The following is a 17,622-nucleotide window of genomic DNA, read 5'->3' as shown; positions in this document are numbered from 1 at the left end:
TAAATCTAAATCAATATTACTCCTTAAAAATATTGACTTAAAATAATTGTTTTTCATATACAGGCTTATCCATTTTGCGGCTTCAGAGTAAACGTCTTTCACGTAGCCTTACAACAAAAAATCCAGCGGTGTCGAATCGCACGATCTTGGTGGCCAGTTGATATCGCCACGACGAAAAATTACGCGGCCTGGAAATGTAGCTTGCAATAAAGCCATATTCGCTCTAGTTGTGTGGCATGTGGCATCGTCTCGTTGAAACTACATATTTTCTAAGTCGTATTCTTCAATAGCATGTCCAATCACACCTTCGGACCAAAGAGCGCAACAAACAACAAACTTTTTGTGGATATAATGGCATCTCTTCAATTACTTGAGGATTCTCAAACCCCAAATACCACAATTTAGTTTATTAACATACCCACCTGTTTTCAAACACCCATTCAACGTATCTACGATGTTGTCAGCTCAGCTAGCTTCAGTTGTTGTGTACGCCTGAGCTTATATGGATTTAGGCGTAGATCCAAATGCAAAATATGCCGTAATGTGCCGTAAGACAGTCCATATTTCTGAAAAGAACGAGGAATCGACACATTGGGGTCTTCACGCAATACTTTTACTTACTTACTTACTTACTAACAGGCCTGACAATATCTGAAAAAAATCCAGTATATTCAAATTTCTTCACAATGTTTCCAATTGCATGCGTTGTTGGACGATTATGTATACCATAACCTTCTCTTAAAGCAATTAATGTGGCTGTGGCAGAACCACTATTTTTGTAGTAGGTTTTTAAAATTTATAAGCGTTGTACGATAGCTAAGCGATCCATTTCCACTAATATCAGACTTTAAACTGAAATCAAAAATTGGTTCAACAACGTACTTTGACAGATGTCGAATTCCAGCCCTATACTTTCGAAACCACAAAAAAGAATAGTCTCAGTTTTTGCTTTCTTTTTATGAAGTTATCAGAACAATTTTTTAATTTTGGTTAAGAATTAATCTGGAGTATGCAAACACAGAAGCTTTTAGCAGAATTGACAATTGTGTTCTGATAACACAAAAATTGTAAACCTATCAAACCATGGTTTTCAAATCAAATTTGGTCTCCAATTCTAGATCGAGACAATGCATACAGACGCCGGAAAGGGTTTTATTCAAATGAACATCTCTGTCCCTATTAAAATATATTCTACCTGCTTAAATTCTTTCTTGACTCGACGGCAATTGTGGACAAACAGGTGTTGGCAGATGCAAAAATTCTTATGTCATCAATAATAATTGTAATGAACTCAGCAGTAAATTTAATTCGCTTCCAGCAGCGCCCCCTATAAACACTGCGTTAAAATCTGTCAATAGCACAGAAGTATTTGCTTGTATCTTATCAATGAAATCTTATGCTATTGGACTTGGTGAGATGCGTCCAAAATATCTTAAGCTGATATTGCCATTTGTTTACCTTTTGTAACATAACACTTTTGTAGCTTCAGGTAAATATCCACATAATTAGAAAATAGCAAATTTTGAACCAATTCACAAAAATTCTCATTGTGATGAATTCAAGCCAATTGCAATTCTACCCTTTCTGTCGAAAGTTTTCGAGAGATTCCTGTAAAATCGAATGACCACATATCTCGGTTCTACAAACTTACTGACACCTAAACAATCTTGTTTTCGGAAAGATCATTGTTGGACCCAGCTTTGCTTAAAGTAACGGAAGCCTTACGATAAGATTTAGGTGGACACGTAAAAAAAAAATCTTGGTACTCTTTTTTGAAGGCATTCGATATTCAGTTTTATGCGACAAATTCTTTCGACATTTTAATTTCTTTCTCGTTCTGTGCTGTACAACGCTGTCGTTCCTACTTAACAGATCGAAAGCAAGCATTTCAATTGAGCAACGATTTTTTCAAACTTCTACCAATCTCTCACGGTGTTCCACAAGGTTCTATTTTTGGTCCTTTGTTATTTTCACTTATGTAAATGAAATTACCATCAGTTGTACAAAAATGATGATGTGGAAACGCAGTTAAGTTGCCCGTTTGGTCTTATAGAACACGGTGTAAGCTATCTTAATAAAGGTCAGAAGAATGGACTGGTATTAAATCCTAAGAAAACTGTAAGTCTTATGATTTCAATGAAAGTAATTGACCTTTCTTGATTTAAACTGGCGTTCTTACGAAACTCTCCAATTGAATATATTGAAATTGCTAAGAAAAAAGAGGTATGGTGTTGAAAGGAACTTTTTAACTAACTCAAAATTGTCGAATCCTTGGTTTTCATACCAATTTGTTTTTCCACCCTGCACTTAAAACTTTCTTAAAAATGGTCTTAATTCAATCAATTAAGTGTCCATATTTTTTCTTGGGATGAGTTTAGAGGATGAGCTCACCACTCATAACGTGAGAAAAAACTCATCCCATAAATTACCAAGAAACCAAAAAAATGGTTTGTGCATTCGATTAGTTTATTCAAGTTTATAGCTCATTTCTGTTAACATAAATATTTTCCCAGTTTTTCATATTTTCATTTAGAATGTATTTCAGTCTAAAGAAATGTCTCTTTTTTCAACACATTATTTATTTGTCTTTCATTTTGAGAGTTTATCAGAAAGTTCAGAGCCATCTTTTTCCATTTTCAGATGAACACTAATGTTCTGAAAACTTTTCATGAAAGACAAAAATCACATTTTAAATCCCGTAAAAGTTTAAGCACTTCGTTGTTATTCTTCAAGTTACGACTTTCATTGGCTTATTTGCATAAAAAATACATTTACGAGGTACTGCATTAACACACTACGACTTGTCGAGCAATAATAATGCAATGCTTCGTAAGTATTCTTAGTTTGAATGTAGTCCCTATTTAGTGTCCTTAATAGATGGCCACGATAAATTATTTTGCAATGCATAAATGTTATTAAATATAACGAATTGGTTTTTTAATAAATCAAATCAACAAATATTTTCTATCCTAAATTTTAAATAATTTTTTCAAGGTTTTTTTTTATTTCTAAAAAATTTGCAAAAACTTTTTGCGAGATAATGAAGTTAAATCGTCACATATGATGACTTTGCGCTTATCAAATGTGTTAAACAATTTTATTCAGATTAAGATTTAGTTATTTAATATTTTCTTTTCTTTCAATCCATTTCACACATGTTTAAATAAGCCTCCACAATGGTTTTATAACACTGGTACCTGTAGATTGTATTGATTGTTCGTAATATCAGATTAAAGACCTTAATACCTGAATTTTCGAAGAACACATTTTATTAGTCTTTTTTTCATCATAATATACAAGAACTTAATTGAATTGAGAGTCATATAAAATATACTACGTACCTTCCCTTTTTAGCAGGTTTCACATTCAAAATACCATAAAATATTACTACCCTTATATGGTTACTGCTGCAGAGCCTTTTCCACAAAACCGCACCACTTCAAAGTAACGAAGAACAATCAAAATATAATGGATTTCACTTGTAGGCAAAACAAAAACAAAAAAGTGAAAGCTACCATCTCCATTTCCCCATCAGCAGCCCTTCCCTTATCTGGATGAATGTTGAAATTGAGCTCCTGGTGCAAATAGAAATTTGATTCCCACATACAATATCTATCTTTATACTGTATAGCTTTTAAAATGTTTACGATTTCGCCAGAATGATTTTATATTAATTTTAAGACCTATTTAAACACCGCACACCTCATATTAGACCCCACCTTTAGAATGGTTTATTTCGACAATAAAAAGAAAGTAGGATGAAGAATGAAGAAATAAACAGAGACACCCAGGTGTATGTTCCATAATTTGCCGATGGAATACACCTTACTTTTTTTTATTCCTTTAACCATGAATGCTTTTATAGCCGATTGGTGCTTAAGCTTTGATAAATTTCATCAAATGGGTTAAACAATAAATTTCGAGGTGAAAATTTTAATAAAGCGTTTCTTTAATATTAAAATTCCAACCACACGCCACCAAATGATGAACATAAATTGATACATTGGTTATGCTCTTGAGACAGGAGCTGAGGAATATTAACATAACATGCATACATATAACCAAGGATGTATATATGTACGTATGTATGTAGGTTAGGTGTGTAATATAAATTAAAAACAATTTCCATTTCAAAAGTAAGCGCAAAATAAAATATAGCTATTTGACTTCGATATATGGGAAAATGTGGTACAGTAAGACCCAGATAAGTGCATTCGCGTAATAAGTTTGTTATTATTTTTGAAAGCCAAAACTCTTTTATCGATTTTGTCTGAGAAAATCATCTTTTTAGTAACTTTCCTTAACTACACTTCCCACTAAACTGTCTTTTCTTCTGTATAAATCTACCGAATTTAACTTTAAAAGAGTTCTTAGTTAGACTTTCGAAATAAAGTAAAAATAAAAAACTTATTTTCCTGTTTCTTGTCTTAAAATTCAAATATAAAATATTAAAACACTAAAATAGTTTACACAATGTATATATGATCTTTTAAGCTGGTTTAACATAACCACCTGATCTGAAAATGGAACCATCAACACAAAGGTGAGGGACCCATCTGGGTTTTACTATAATTTGTAAATGCTATTTTTTCAATGTTGGCAGTTGTAAGAATTGTTGGCTTGTTGATAAAGATTACGACTAATGAGCCTTGTTTCCCTATGAATATTAAACTTTTGCTTCTTTACAGGGCTCCGACTAAAACTAGGAATTCGAATACCTTCTGGTTATTTGAGTCTTTCCATAGGCATTTATTGTAATCATTTTGATTTCTTGAATTGAAAATTGTGACATTTGTCGATTTTTCAAGGTCCCTAAATTATAAATTAAAGGTTTTTAGAGGGATTTTTTTTATTTTGTATTATTTATTTATTTTTTTTATTCTTATTACCAAAATAGAATATTAAATATATAATACATTTTAAATGCAAACATACAAAAATTAGTTTAACATGATTTATAATATAATTCATTTAACTAATATTAAATTATCATATTTAAGTGTTTTTCATTTGGTAGATAAGAAGAAGGTACAATCTGTTGCCAAAGACAAGAATCAAAAGTACCGAAAGGAATTCAAGATATTAAAGGATTTGACATAATTTACTTTAGAAGTGTTGAGAGGTGAACACTTGAAAAGATATATATACAAAAAAAGACATATTTAATTTAATAATGGGAAAAAAGAGTAAATTAAACATTAGATAAGAATTCTGATAATATTATTGATTTCATTGAGATCAAAGCTAAAAAGCCATTTTTTTATGTTTTTGTTAAACAAATAAGTTGATCGAAAGCTTCGTAATACAAAAGCCAGTAAGTTAAAAAGTCTAGGTGAAATCTAGGTGCAATTTAAAAATTGATTAGTATTGTCATAACTATGCTGAACAAGAAGAGGAAGACTCAAGTCTAGAGCAAGTGATTTGAAAAATATAATTCTTGTTTTCTCACTAATAACTAGTTTATGTATGCTAAATCAATGCCTTAATAACTCTAAGTCATGAATAATTTCTGAAAACAAATCAAACAAAGTGGAACTAGAATAAACACACGCTATATCATCAGCAAAGCGAACTACTTTTGCTCCTAAATTAAGAGCAAGTATACTATTAATATAAAAAAGAAATAAAATTGGAACTAAGACAGAACCTTGCGGGACTCCTATGTTAATATTTTTTACTTCACTGAAGTTACCATCCATTTTGACAATCTGACAAACCTTCATAAATTATACTACAGTGAGATAAGAGCACACCTTCCGTCAATTTTCCAGCACTAAACCCAAACTGCTTATCATTGAAAAACGAAATACTCTCTAAAAAGCTCACAATTCTTGATTTCATAACTTTTTCAAAAATAAAAAAAAATGGTAAAATAGAAATAGCTTTTAGAAATACTTTTTTATCCTCTTTTTTAAAAACTGGAGTAATCTCAGCTAGTTTCAAACTATCCCGGAAAATGCCTTGATAAATACTGGAGTAAAGTATCAACTATATTAATTTGTAGTTGAAGAGGAACTATTTAGATTTTGAATAGCTCTGTAGATTTCAAAAGAGGAAAAAGAAACTTCAAAACCGAAAATTTTCTTTGAAACAAACTTCAGAATATTTAAAGATGAAGTTAACAATACCAGCATTAACGATGGTATCAGTACCTATATTATTAAAATTTGTATTTACCGAACAGTGAATTTACTATACACCATTCCTTTGTGCTTTGCATTATTAGTGTTTAGCAATGAATTAAGTTCATCGATGTTAACATTTTCATTGAATTTATGAAATCTATAGAAACACATAAAAACCAGTTCGATAGAATTAAATACTAATGATATTTCAATCATATCAGAACTTACAAGGTCCTTACTACAACAATCAAAATTTAAACTTTCATTTATAAAACACAACAATACCATCTGCAGCATATGTATTGTTACACTTAGTATATAAAAAGTAACCAGGAATTAAAAAACGATCTTTTTCATACTCATATATCAAAATTTCAGTTAAGAAAATCAATGTAGGCTTATTTACAAAGGACTCTAAGTGAATCAATAACAAATAAAATTTTTTTTATTACTTCTAATTTTTTGTTGAATAATAAAAAAAAACATCTTTGTAGTCATTAGAATAGAAAACACTTTTACATTACTATTTGTGCGTGTGTTTGAAAACTCGTACGTTCGGAAAACCTTTGTTCGTCCTTCATATCTCAAGAACTAGCTGATACATCGACTTCATTATTTCAAAAAGGGGCTGGGATGCGACCCACACTGATAACTTCCCATCCCGTCTGTCAATTTGTCTAGCTTAAAACTTTGTCTATATGTACTAGTATCAATTTTACCAAATTTGCGTACTATTTTTTATAGATTTTATTTTTTATGAAAAAACGGACTGTTGGATTTTTATATAAAAATCACTGAATATCGGAAACAATATTTTCTGTAAAATAAAATAAGTTTAAAGCCTATATTTTTAATTTTTGAAAAGCTATTAGAGTTGAAAGTAAATTTTTACCAAGTTTTAGTATTGTTTTTTTTTAGAGTTTTATTTTTTGAAAAAAAAACTGTCAATTCGATTTTTTTCAAAATTTTACTAAATGTTAACAACAATATTTTTTGAAAGATAAAGTAGTTAAAAGCTAATATCTGCAATTTTTGAAAAGATATTTGAGTCGAAAATCAATTTTGACCAAATTTTATAAATTTTTTTGTAAGGTTTTTATTTTTTGTAAAAAAAACTGTCAATTTGATTTTTCTCCATATATTTCAGAATGCTTAAAACAATATTTCTTATAAGATAAAATAAGTTTGAAGTCTAACTTTCAAGTTTCTGAAAAGATATTTGAATCCATATTCAATTTTTACCAACTTTTGTTAATTTTTGTTCGGTTTTTAATTTTTTATAAAAAAAACTGTCAATTAGATTTTGTTCAAAATTTTACTGAATGTTGAAAACAATATGTCTTATAAGATAAAATAAGCTTGAAGCCTAAATTTCAAGTTTTTGAAAAGATATTTGAATCGATATTTAATTTTTACGAACTTTGAGTAATGTTTTTTTTAGATTTTTATTTTTTATAAAAAAAACTGTCAATTCGATTTTTCTCAAAATTTTATCAGATTTCAAAAACATTATTCTCCGTTGCTCAAAATTGTTTTGGAGATGAAATCATATGTAAGTCGTTAAATTTAGGAGGTGACAAATTTTTTTTTTCAGTTTTTTTGATTTAGAAAAAAATCGTTAGTTAGACTTTTTTCAAAAAATATACTTCTTTGAGATCACGTTACAGTTTATTATATAAAATTTAATTCAAGTCTCTAGCGGTTTTGGTTCGTAAGATATTTAGGATTAACCAAAATGTTCACCTTTTTTTTAAACTGCTATGGTAAAAAACCACCCACGCAATTTTCTTGAGAGCCCTTTCTGCATCTTTCTGCCTTATTATCTGTATAACAAAATTTATTTGAAGTCGATATCTCTACTGGTTGTTGAGCTATGGACGACGAAAAAAACGTTGCGAACGTACGGACGTACGAACGTACGTACACACGCACGTCAGACATCTTTCTAAAAATCTTTTATTTCGACTCAAGGGACCTTGAAACGTCGAGAAATGTCAAAATTTTCAATTTGACAAATCGGACCCATTACAATAACTTCCTATGGGAAGTTAAAAATGAGATTTTTTATAAATCAAAACAACTGAAAAAAAAATATTGTTCCCTTAAATATTTCGTAAACAAAAATTAAATTACCTCTTAAACAACTGTATGTATTGAAAACTCAAGTTTTCAACATCTGCGAAGATTTTTATAAAAACCTAAGTGGGTTTTATCGAAAAATCTGAAAAAATACAACTTTGTATGTAAAAGCTGTTAAAAATGTATTTTCGACTTTAATATCTTATCAACAAATGAATATATTGGCTCTAAGGTAATTTATCTTACAGAAAACGTTGTTTATAACATTTGGTAAGATTTTTAGTTAAAACTAAGAACGATTTTTAATAAAAAGAAAAAACTACTAAAAATACTACCGACAAATTGGTAACAACTGATTTTTCAATCGAATATCTCAAAAATAAATAGAGTTATTAGTCTCAAAATCATTTTATTTTGAACAAAATGTATTTTTGGATATAACTCAATTTTTTAAGAAATAAAAGCCTTTGAACAAAATATATGTAAGTACTTTAGTAAAAATTGGTTTCAAACAAAAACAAATATCGGTATCAAACTTAAGTTATCAAATGTCAAACATTTTTATTTAATTCAGTTCAAAACTTTAACAAAAACCGTTAACCTTAAAAAACAACTAAAACTGATAAAAAATGGTTTTCAACTCAGGTATTTTGAGAACAAAGAAAAATATTGACTTCAAATATTTGTTCCTTCACACAAAATGTTGTTATTAATAATTGGGAAAACTTTTAAAAATATCCACATTTATCAGTGTGGGTCGCATCCCACCCACTGTTTACTAATAAAATAGGTTTGGGTTCGACTTTCTATTAACATTAAAGAAAGTATGAACTGAACACCTCATTTATTTCGTTTCCATATTTCATTCAATTCAATTTAAGGGAAAAATCCTTTTCTTTCCACTATCACGAGTATTTGAAGTCTCAGACAAATGCATATCTGTTAAAAAGACAATGAAATACTTTGAATACTTTGTTATCCTTAAGTATCCAGTTATATAAACTTCACTCTTCTTCGAATGATAACGTAAGCATTTTTCTTTTTCTGCGATACAAAGTGTCATTATTCTAAAAAATATCCTTATTCCGTAAGGTTCCTCAATTTAAGGTACAACAAAATGAATACAAAAAAAAATTAGTCCAATGAACCATCACATCTCAAAAGCTCTCAATCGATATTCACCTCATCTTATCTGAGTGTCTCCTTAAAATTGTTGTAAAACTGTACTCTTGTTTCTTTATTGTATCTGTATTTTAGGAAATTTTCCACGAACACTCCACCCACTTGAGATTTCTCAAGGAGCATCTTGACTCGCAAAGTCTCATCTCATCATCGGTGCCGGATCGTCTTCGAGCAAGCGTCATGCTTAATTTCCGCAATGGAAGTCGTCATGCTCCCTACTTTATCTACGGCAAGAACGGCAGCGGCAAAAGCACCCTAATGGCTGATTTATATAGTCAAGTTATCAAATGGTTTGCGGAACTACCAACCCGTGCCCATCGTATGATTCGATTTGGGTCTGCCACTCCACGGTCCGCCTACAGCTTGGAACTGCTCAGAGTCATTTGCCAACAGATTTCTATTATATTCAATATTCCCGAGGGCTATTTGCCTAAAGACGCATCCTTTGACCCGCTCTACATCAACAACTGGTTTCAGAATCTGCTAAAAAGATGCGAGGACATGAACAATGACATCTTGTTCTTGTTTATCGATGACTTGCACAAGCTAAATCCCTTGGATTGTGATATAGTGGCGGCTCTGTCGTGGCTGCCTATAAGCCTTCCCTGGAATGTGCAAATAATCTGCAGCACAACCACCCCCATTGACCAGCTTAAGTTCACAAACATTCAAAAGGACAGATTCAAATCCACAGAGTATCTGTTTGATTTGTCGGTTGAGGCAAATTTCACCAAGTTGCGGACAATTGACGATCTACCTTTCGAAGAGAAAATCCAGCAGCAATTTGACCATTTTGAGAACCGCTACGGCAGGAAGGCCTTCGGTAGATTAGCTGCATACATAACTTGTTCGGAATATGGCCTTTCGGAAACAGAACTGCTGGAATTGCTCATGCCTTGCGACAACCCTGAGATGTTTATCGAACTAGAAAAGGGAAACTTTAACTTCTCCTCGCTGAAGAAAATCCGCAACGAAATGAGTAAGTGTACAAAAATAAAATATTGGTGACGATGAATTTTCTTCCTTTTTTGAACACATCCGTTCTAATTTACAATTTCACATATTTTTTGATTTTGTTATGAAGAAAAATGTTTAAAGTTTTATACCATTTAAATATGTTTTATGGTTTTTCACTTTCCATTACAGAATATCTTTTTCGAGAGAAAATCATGTCCGGAAAGGTTCTGATTCAGTGGCGACATCGATTTTGTGCGGAAATTGCAAAATCTCGTTATATGGACGCAAAGAGTACGAGGACGATGCACATGGAAATTGCAAATATATTTTTCAATCAAGAAGCAGAAGAAAGTGACGATACGAGTGCGGAAAAAAGTGATAATGTTTCAGGTGATTTTCGGAATTGAATATTTTTAAAACACCTACCATTGGGGGCGATGATGATGGGAAACATAAATTGAACTTTTGAGCGGGGCGCGTTTGCGTAGGTTGACAAAATTAATTTTTATAAAAAGACAGTGTATACTAAATAAAGGTTTTAAATACTGGATAGGCCATCTAGATTGATTACAACTCCGCCATTTTTGAGGCAAACGTCATTCACTGCCAATTTAATTATGAATAAATAAATACCGAAAAAAAAACTCCCTTGGATTCCCTTGATTTTAAAACTTTTCTTATTGCTTTATTGGATATGACCCTCGTTATATTTTGAATTATTTCTTTTGCATAGCTATGTGGAAATAAAATTTTTATTTTACTGCTTTAAACTTTATTGCTAAGAGTCTAATTATAGATGAGAACTTGACTAATAACATAATTGCTAATAAAGTCAAGTTTTATAAGTAAAGATTTCATCTAAAGATTTGTTATAAATTTAACGATTCACCAAAAAGTGGTATGCTGCCAAAAGCAACTAAAATTATTGTTTTTACACAATTTAGGATCTGGAAAAACTTGTTTTAAAATTGTTTTATTTGATTTTCTATTAAATTCAAAAACCTTTAAGGTCTTTAAAAATTAAAAAATCTACTTTTTTAAGTAAATTTGATTTAGATGCTCTAGAACTGAGATTTAAACACGAATTTCAAAAATATAAATGTCCCAAGAACAGCAAAAGTGCACATTCCTAAAGCTTATATCTAATTGAAAAACCTAATATACATTAAATATCTATTAATTCAATATAAAAGCTTTGGATGGCTTGGGAACTAAAGTGTGAACAGGACACACTAAAGTTTCTTTTTAACTTATTTGTTTATCTTAATTTGTTTCATTTACATTTTTAGAAAATTGTGCACCTGATCCCCTAAATTAAAAAACCAAACATTTTTCTTTCAACCATTTTCATGTTTGGTGACTCCTTTAATATCAATATATTTTCAAATGGTTAAACAAAATTGTATTTTTTTATAATTTATCTTCTAGGTTAGGTTTAAGTGGCTGTCCAAGATGGAAACGAAAACACTTAGGCCAGTTTAATAGCCCATAGCACATGAATCTTGGGGCTTCCGCCTAAGCTCAATGGAACCAGTTTGAGTCCCTTACGAAACGTGAGAGGCTGATTATGCTGATATTATTTAGATCGTTTAGATCGTTAAAGAAGATTTCTCCTAGGTAATTCTTGTGTTTTTAAGATAGAGCAGGGCATGTACAGTGAAGATGAAGAATATTTTCTTCCTCTTCCTCGTCCATACAGCTTCTGCAAAAGTCAGAAAACGCTAGCAAGCAAGCACCTTGAACTTTTAAATCTAGTGTTGGCCAGATGTTTTTTGTGGCCTGACACGTGGTGATGTTGTTACACCTGGTGTTTGCCTTCTTCATAGCGTCTTGCAGTAGCAACAGTTACAAGTAGTGTTTGGTATGCCAGTATGTGCCAAACGTGGTAGAATGAGCTGCACTGTACCGTTCCTGGTAAGTTCATCTGCCTTAAAGTTTATTGGAATGTCTCTATTGCCCGGTACCCATCAAAGGTGAATAATAAACTGCTGTGCCATCTTTATTGGAGATGATCGACAGTTATGGACTATTACAGAGATTTGATAGCAGCCTGACTATCTGAGAAAATACAGATATCAGGTGTTGATAACACGTTTTCTTTAAGCCAGGACAAGACTTCTTTTATCGCCAAAAGTTCCGCCTGGATTACGCAACTCTTTATTTTTTTTTTATCTAAAACAAGACCCAGGTATTTAGCCTTGTCTGAGAATTTCTTTAACTTAGAAAGGGTTGACAAATGAAATTTTGTATCTCCTCGAAAATAAGATCGGTTTTGTGTGGGTTAACAGCCAGTTCACACCGATCAGCCCAAAGTATTAGCCTGTCTAAGGCATTTTGTAAGAGTTCTTTTACGGTTTTAAGATGCTTTCCTGAAACTGCTATAGCAACGTCGTCCGCATAGGCTATCACTCTGAAACCCCCTGCATCCAGATGAGTTGGGATTTTACCACTAGGTTTCAGAGGAGAGGGGATAAAACACCACCTTGCGGTGTCTCTCTACTAACGAATAATTCATCTAGTCAGCATTAAATGAATTCACCCTCGAAGCGAACTCTTTACATTTAGAGATGCTAGTGCAGATGTGACTGCAGATGAGTCCACGTTGTTAAAGTCACCCTCGACGAAGGCAGAAGTCTTGTATCAATACTTGCCCTTAAATGGATATCAATCAATCCTTCCAAGGTCTTAGAAGGAATGATGATAGACTTATAGGTCGTAGATCTTTAGGATGGACTTGCGAGCATTTACCCGCTTTGGGTATTAAAACGACTTTAACTTCTCTCCATGCCGACGGACCATGGACCAGGTAAATACAGCTGGTAAAAATTGCCTCAAGGATTGGTGCAATTATGTCAGAAGTCTTTTGTAGCTCGGCTGGTATTATTCCATCTGGTCCTGTAGATTTAAATGGTTTGAAGCTGTTGAGAGCCCATTGTCGTCTAGCATCAGCTACAATCTACAAGCAGCAAGACTATCGAAACTTGAGTCCGAATAAATACGTCACGTTTTCCTACGAAAAAATATCACATTTTTCTGGGTTTTAATATTTTTGTAGCACTCTTCGCATTCATAGAAATGTCCAAAAGAACAGAATATATTATTTTTGAAAAAAAACTACGTTTCAACACAATTTCTTACATTTCTGAAGAAACACCTTCTAAACTATTCTATTTTGATCTTAAATATTGCATATTTAGAAAACTGTTGGATTCTTGGAATGCTTTCATGTGTAGAGGGTCAACCAAACTAAATAGTTAGAATATACCTTCCTGGACAATAGTGTTCTAAAATAATCTTATAAATAAAATTGTAACTTTAGATCTTGAAATATGTAAATGTAAGGTTAAGATACACATTAGGGGTTTCTAATTTTGTCAACCTCCTTTATAAAATATTAAAGGCAATTTTTAAGCGTTGCTCAAAAACTTATCCTTATTTTAAAAGTCTGAATCGGCATTTGAGCCTTATTTTTAAAAATTGGAGACATAATCAACAGCAAACCGTTAAATTTTGACAAAGAATTCCTTAAATCGGAAATAAAATGGTGGAGTGTTATAATGTTAAAATATTGTACGTCCAGTTGGAACACTCTGCGAACTTAAAACATTAAAATTGAATAAAATTAGCAAACTTCTTTTTTTAATTTACTAACTTACCAAAATTTTATTTAATCGTGTTGTTTAACTTTTGTGATTTTTAAAAAATCTTCAATATAAGATTTAGCAATATTCCAGGCTATTAAATGTTCCACTTCTGATTAAATCAGTCATGTATACATGTTCTGCCATGGCGCTGGAAGTCGTTTTCTAAGAAAATTGGTTAAATTTGATTTAACAGCCATCACATCACCCTCAGCTCTTTTTATACAACATTAAATTTAATTCAATTTCATTGTTTTAAAAACCCGCAGTCATAAGCCAACGGGAACGAGACACCGAATCCGCAAAGCAACCTTCACATCATCAAGATGACAACTCGACATTCTACAATCCGATAGCAGCAGACGTCTCCTACAGCATACGACACGTAGAGGAGTCCTGGCATCATCTGATGCGGTCCGATGATACCACAAAATTCAAACAAATCGCTGTGTGCAATTTCGATTTTCTCCTTGCCGCGGTAAGTATGTGTGCTATTTGCATTCCTCCAAAATCCTTTACCACATCCGCTCCGCACCCCCCCAAAGGATTCTTATCTTTTCATTTAAAACAAATTAAGTAATTATATTCTGATAAATTGAGGTCACAAAATCAAAAGAATTTTTGAGGATAGTTCAACGTGAAGATTGAAGAATTGAAAGTGCCATCCCTTGCAGAAACTTGCATATTTCTAAAAGCTTTGTGTGGCTTCATTGAATTAATACCTTAAAATATATTTTGACTGTGGAACTGAAGTCTCTGATGAACAAAACATTGAGTGTGCGGAATTTTGGAAATCTAATGGGATGCAAATTGGAGAGACACAAAGTCAGCACTAGATTTTGTCAAACTTTGTCCTTGTTTTTTTTTTTTGAGGACATAAGAGGCTAAGGCAATTTCAGTATATATGAAGGAGTAGGTGTTGGGGTTTTGAATGGGAGTTGGAAGATGGTTTAAGTTCTTTTTTTTTTGTTTTTTGGTATCAAATCATGACAATGGAGAAAATAGAAAATTAAAAATGAAAAAAGGAAATAATTCAAGTTGATGAAGGGCTCTCTCGTGGTAAAAAAAGTTTTCCACTTTTCCTCATACAAAATAAAATATTAAAACAACAACAGCAAAAAAAATCAATTATGCGCTTGGCTTCAGGACTTATGTTGGCCAGATAAGCTGACTTTGCATAATAAACTGCAGAGGATAACTGAAAGAATTTTATTTAACAGACAACATTTTTGCCTCTTAAATTTTATTTTTCACTTGTTTTCCATTTAAATAAATTCTCGTATAATAAAAATAAGGGAGATTTTTTGTATTCTGTATTTTAAGCACGAGTACTTTATAAGAGGTTTAAAATAAGTTAAATCCTCGAATTGTACATAAGTGCATGTTGGTTTTCTTTTAGCGAAACATTTTAATAGCTGATTATCAAGAAGAAGCAGAAGGGCAGTAAGAGGATTTAAATCTCAATAGAATACTTTTTTGTTTGAAAAGAAAAATGTCATTTGTGTGTGAAAATTCCTATTCATAAATATTTTTTAAATGAAACATTAAGAGTGTTGCAACAACATCTAAATGTCAAGTCTTTTCTTTTACTTTTTGAAACGATGCTAATTTATTGTTTCTGGAACTTTTTAATAATTTGAGAAATTGTCAGTATCCTGGAGGATTTATGTAAAGGGTGTTTTTTTGAAGTAAAACACTTTGAAATGGATAAAAACTAAGATGTTTTTTTTAAATAACAAGAAATTCACTTTTTTCGAAATATAATCTTCTGGCAACATAATTAAAATATGGTTTCTGGCTTGTGACTACTTTGGCTGCATCGGATGTAGTCTAATCTAGAGATCAAATCGTTAATGACTTATTTAAAAATTTGTGACCGAGTATCTGCAATAACTCGCGAAATGTTGTCCTCTAAGACCTAAAGCTTCCTAATGACCTGTAGTTGTAGCTTTCATTGCCATAGGTCCACTGTTGATCTTATGGTTATCTCACCGAACAGTGGAAAAAATCTTTATATCGTTCTGGAGGAAGTAAGGGTCTTGCACTTGATATTTCAAAGACATTTGTTAGAGTTGGGCATCAAGCTCTATTATCAAAAATACGTGCATTTGGTATTGATGAATCTCTTCTTCGTTAGGTTAGAAATTGTTTTTCGGACCGTTTAATATAAGAAGTATTGGGCGGGTTCAAATCTTATATCTACTGGTGTACCCCAGGACTCCGTTTTGTCTCCAACATTTTTTCTTATTTTTTTTAAATGATCATTTGTCTGAAACTTCTCACTGACTAAATTGTTTCTGATGACAGCACTAAAGTGTTTACTGATGACAGTACCCTCACCTCAGCTTTTCATATTCATTTTTAGAATTTCATCCTTGTCATTTGAATGTGGGCTATCAAAAAATTGTGTAGAAGTTTAATGCTTCAAAAACTCAATACCGTCTACTGTCTCAGAAACATAACTCTACCCCAATACCCTTATTCGTGGATTGTACTTGCATTCTAGAAATTAAACAGCCTTCAGTTCTATGTATGTTCATCACAAATCACCTCTTGTGGACTGTCGCCAAAAAACACTGCTAAATGTTAAAGTTTTCTCCGTCCCTTCTGATCTGGCTATTATTTATAAAGCCTATTTTCGTAGGAAATTCGAGTACAATTACCATATCTGGCTAGGTGCTGCAATAACCCACTTAGCTCTCTTAGACAGAATGCAAAAGAGAGCTCTAAAAATTAAAGCTGAGCTTTGATTAACATTGTCCTTTTAAGGTTTCATGTCTTTCGTTATTTTATTGCTATTTTCATAAACAATTCTCTAGTAAAATAGCCAGTTGTATTTCTTCCCTAAAACAATAATTCAACCGCACTATCCGTTCTTCTAGAAATGGTCATCAGTTTATCCTTGAATCCAATTTCGGACGTATCATATAGTACAGAGATTCATATTTTATTTGCACTATACGAATGTGGAATGCCTTACCTTCCATTGAAACCACATCTTGGTTGTTCAATAGATGAACGAAAAAAGTGAGTATTCACGGCTCTATAGCAGTCCCTATTAATTGTCAGTTCTGGTTACCATGCAACGTTCTGAAATAAGTACGGATCAATTAGAACACCAACCCATTAAGTACTCCAAACTCTAAGTTTTTGTGGTTGTAATGGTGTCTTAACACTACACTACACTTAATAATTATCCTCACTCTTAATACGGCAGTTTTGTGTATTAACGTACCCATTCAACCAGGAGTAAGTTTCATCGCTTAACAAAATTTGCTTTGGAATAGAACCATGAATTTCATTATAAATTTGGACAACTTGGAGGCACTTCTGTTGATACGTCAAACGTTACTTTAAATAAATCACTTGACAGCTGACAAAATGGCCGCCTGTTAAAGTAGTGCTTCTAACTTAAAGTTGTATACCTCTACAAAACACACCCGTTATTAACCATCGCACTAATCAGTATTTCCATTTCTTTGGGTAAAAAATATAGTATGGCAAATTTTTTTCAAAATTCTAGAGAAGTCTTTTGTGTTTAGTACAAATTTAAATTCTTTATTGTCGAATTAAACATTAAAAGTTTTTAATCTTTTTCCATTATTTACTCGCTGATAGTAAAAAAATTAAAATATCAT

The 17,622-nt window shown here is 31.9% G+C and overlaps 1 protein-coding gene across 6 annotated transcripts in view; it reads left to right on the top strand.

The window, feature by feature from the left end:
- Nucleotides 1-17,622, top strand: part of LOC129949920 (protein qui-1) — a 169,069-nt gene that overhangs the window by 110,761 nt on the left and 40,686 nt on the right. For all 6 annotated transcript variants that reach the window (XM_056061646.1, XM_056061645.1, XM_056061642.1 and 3 more), the window contains exons 10-12: nt 9,462-10,365; nt 10,533-10,733; nt 14,254-14,462. In XM_056061646.1, coding sequence (XP_055917621.1) covers nt 9,462-10,365; nt 10,533-10,733; nt 14,254-14,462 — 1,314 coding nt within the window. The remainder of the gene's footprint in view (nt 1-9,461; nt 10,366-10,532; nt 10,734-14,253; nt 14,463-17,622) is intronic.

This window comes from Eupeodes corollae, chromosome 3, assembly GCF_945859685.1.
Source record: "Eupeodes corollae chromosome 3, idEupCoro1.1, whole genome shotgun sequence".
Taxonomy (NCBI): Eukaryota; Metazoa; Arthropoda; class Insecta; order Diptera; family Syrphidae; genus Eupeodes; species Eupeodes corollae.
The sequence above is the reverse complement of the archived record's forward strand: the minus strand, read 5'-3'. Positions and strand labels throughout refer to the sequence as shown.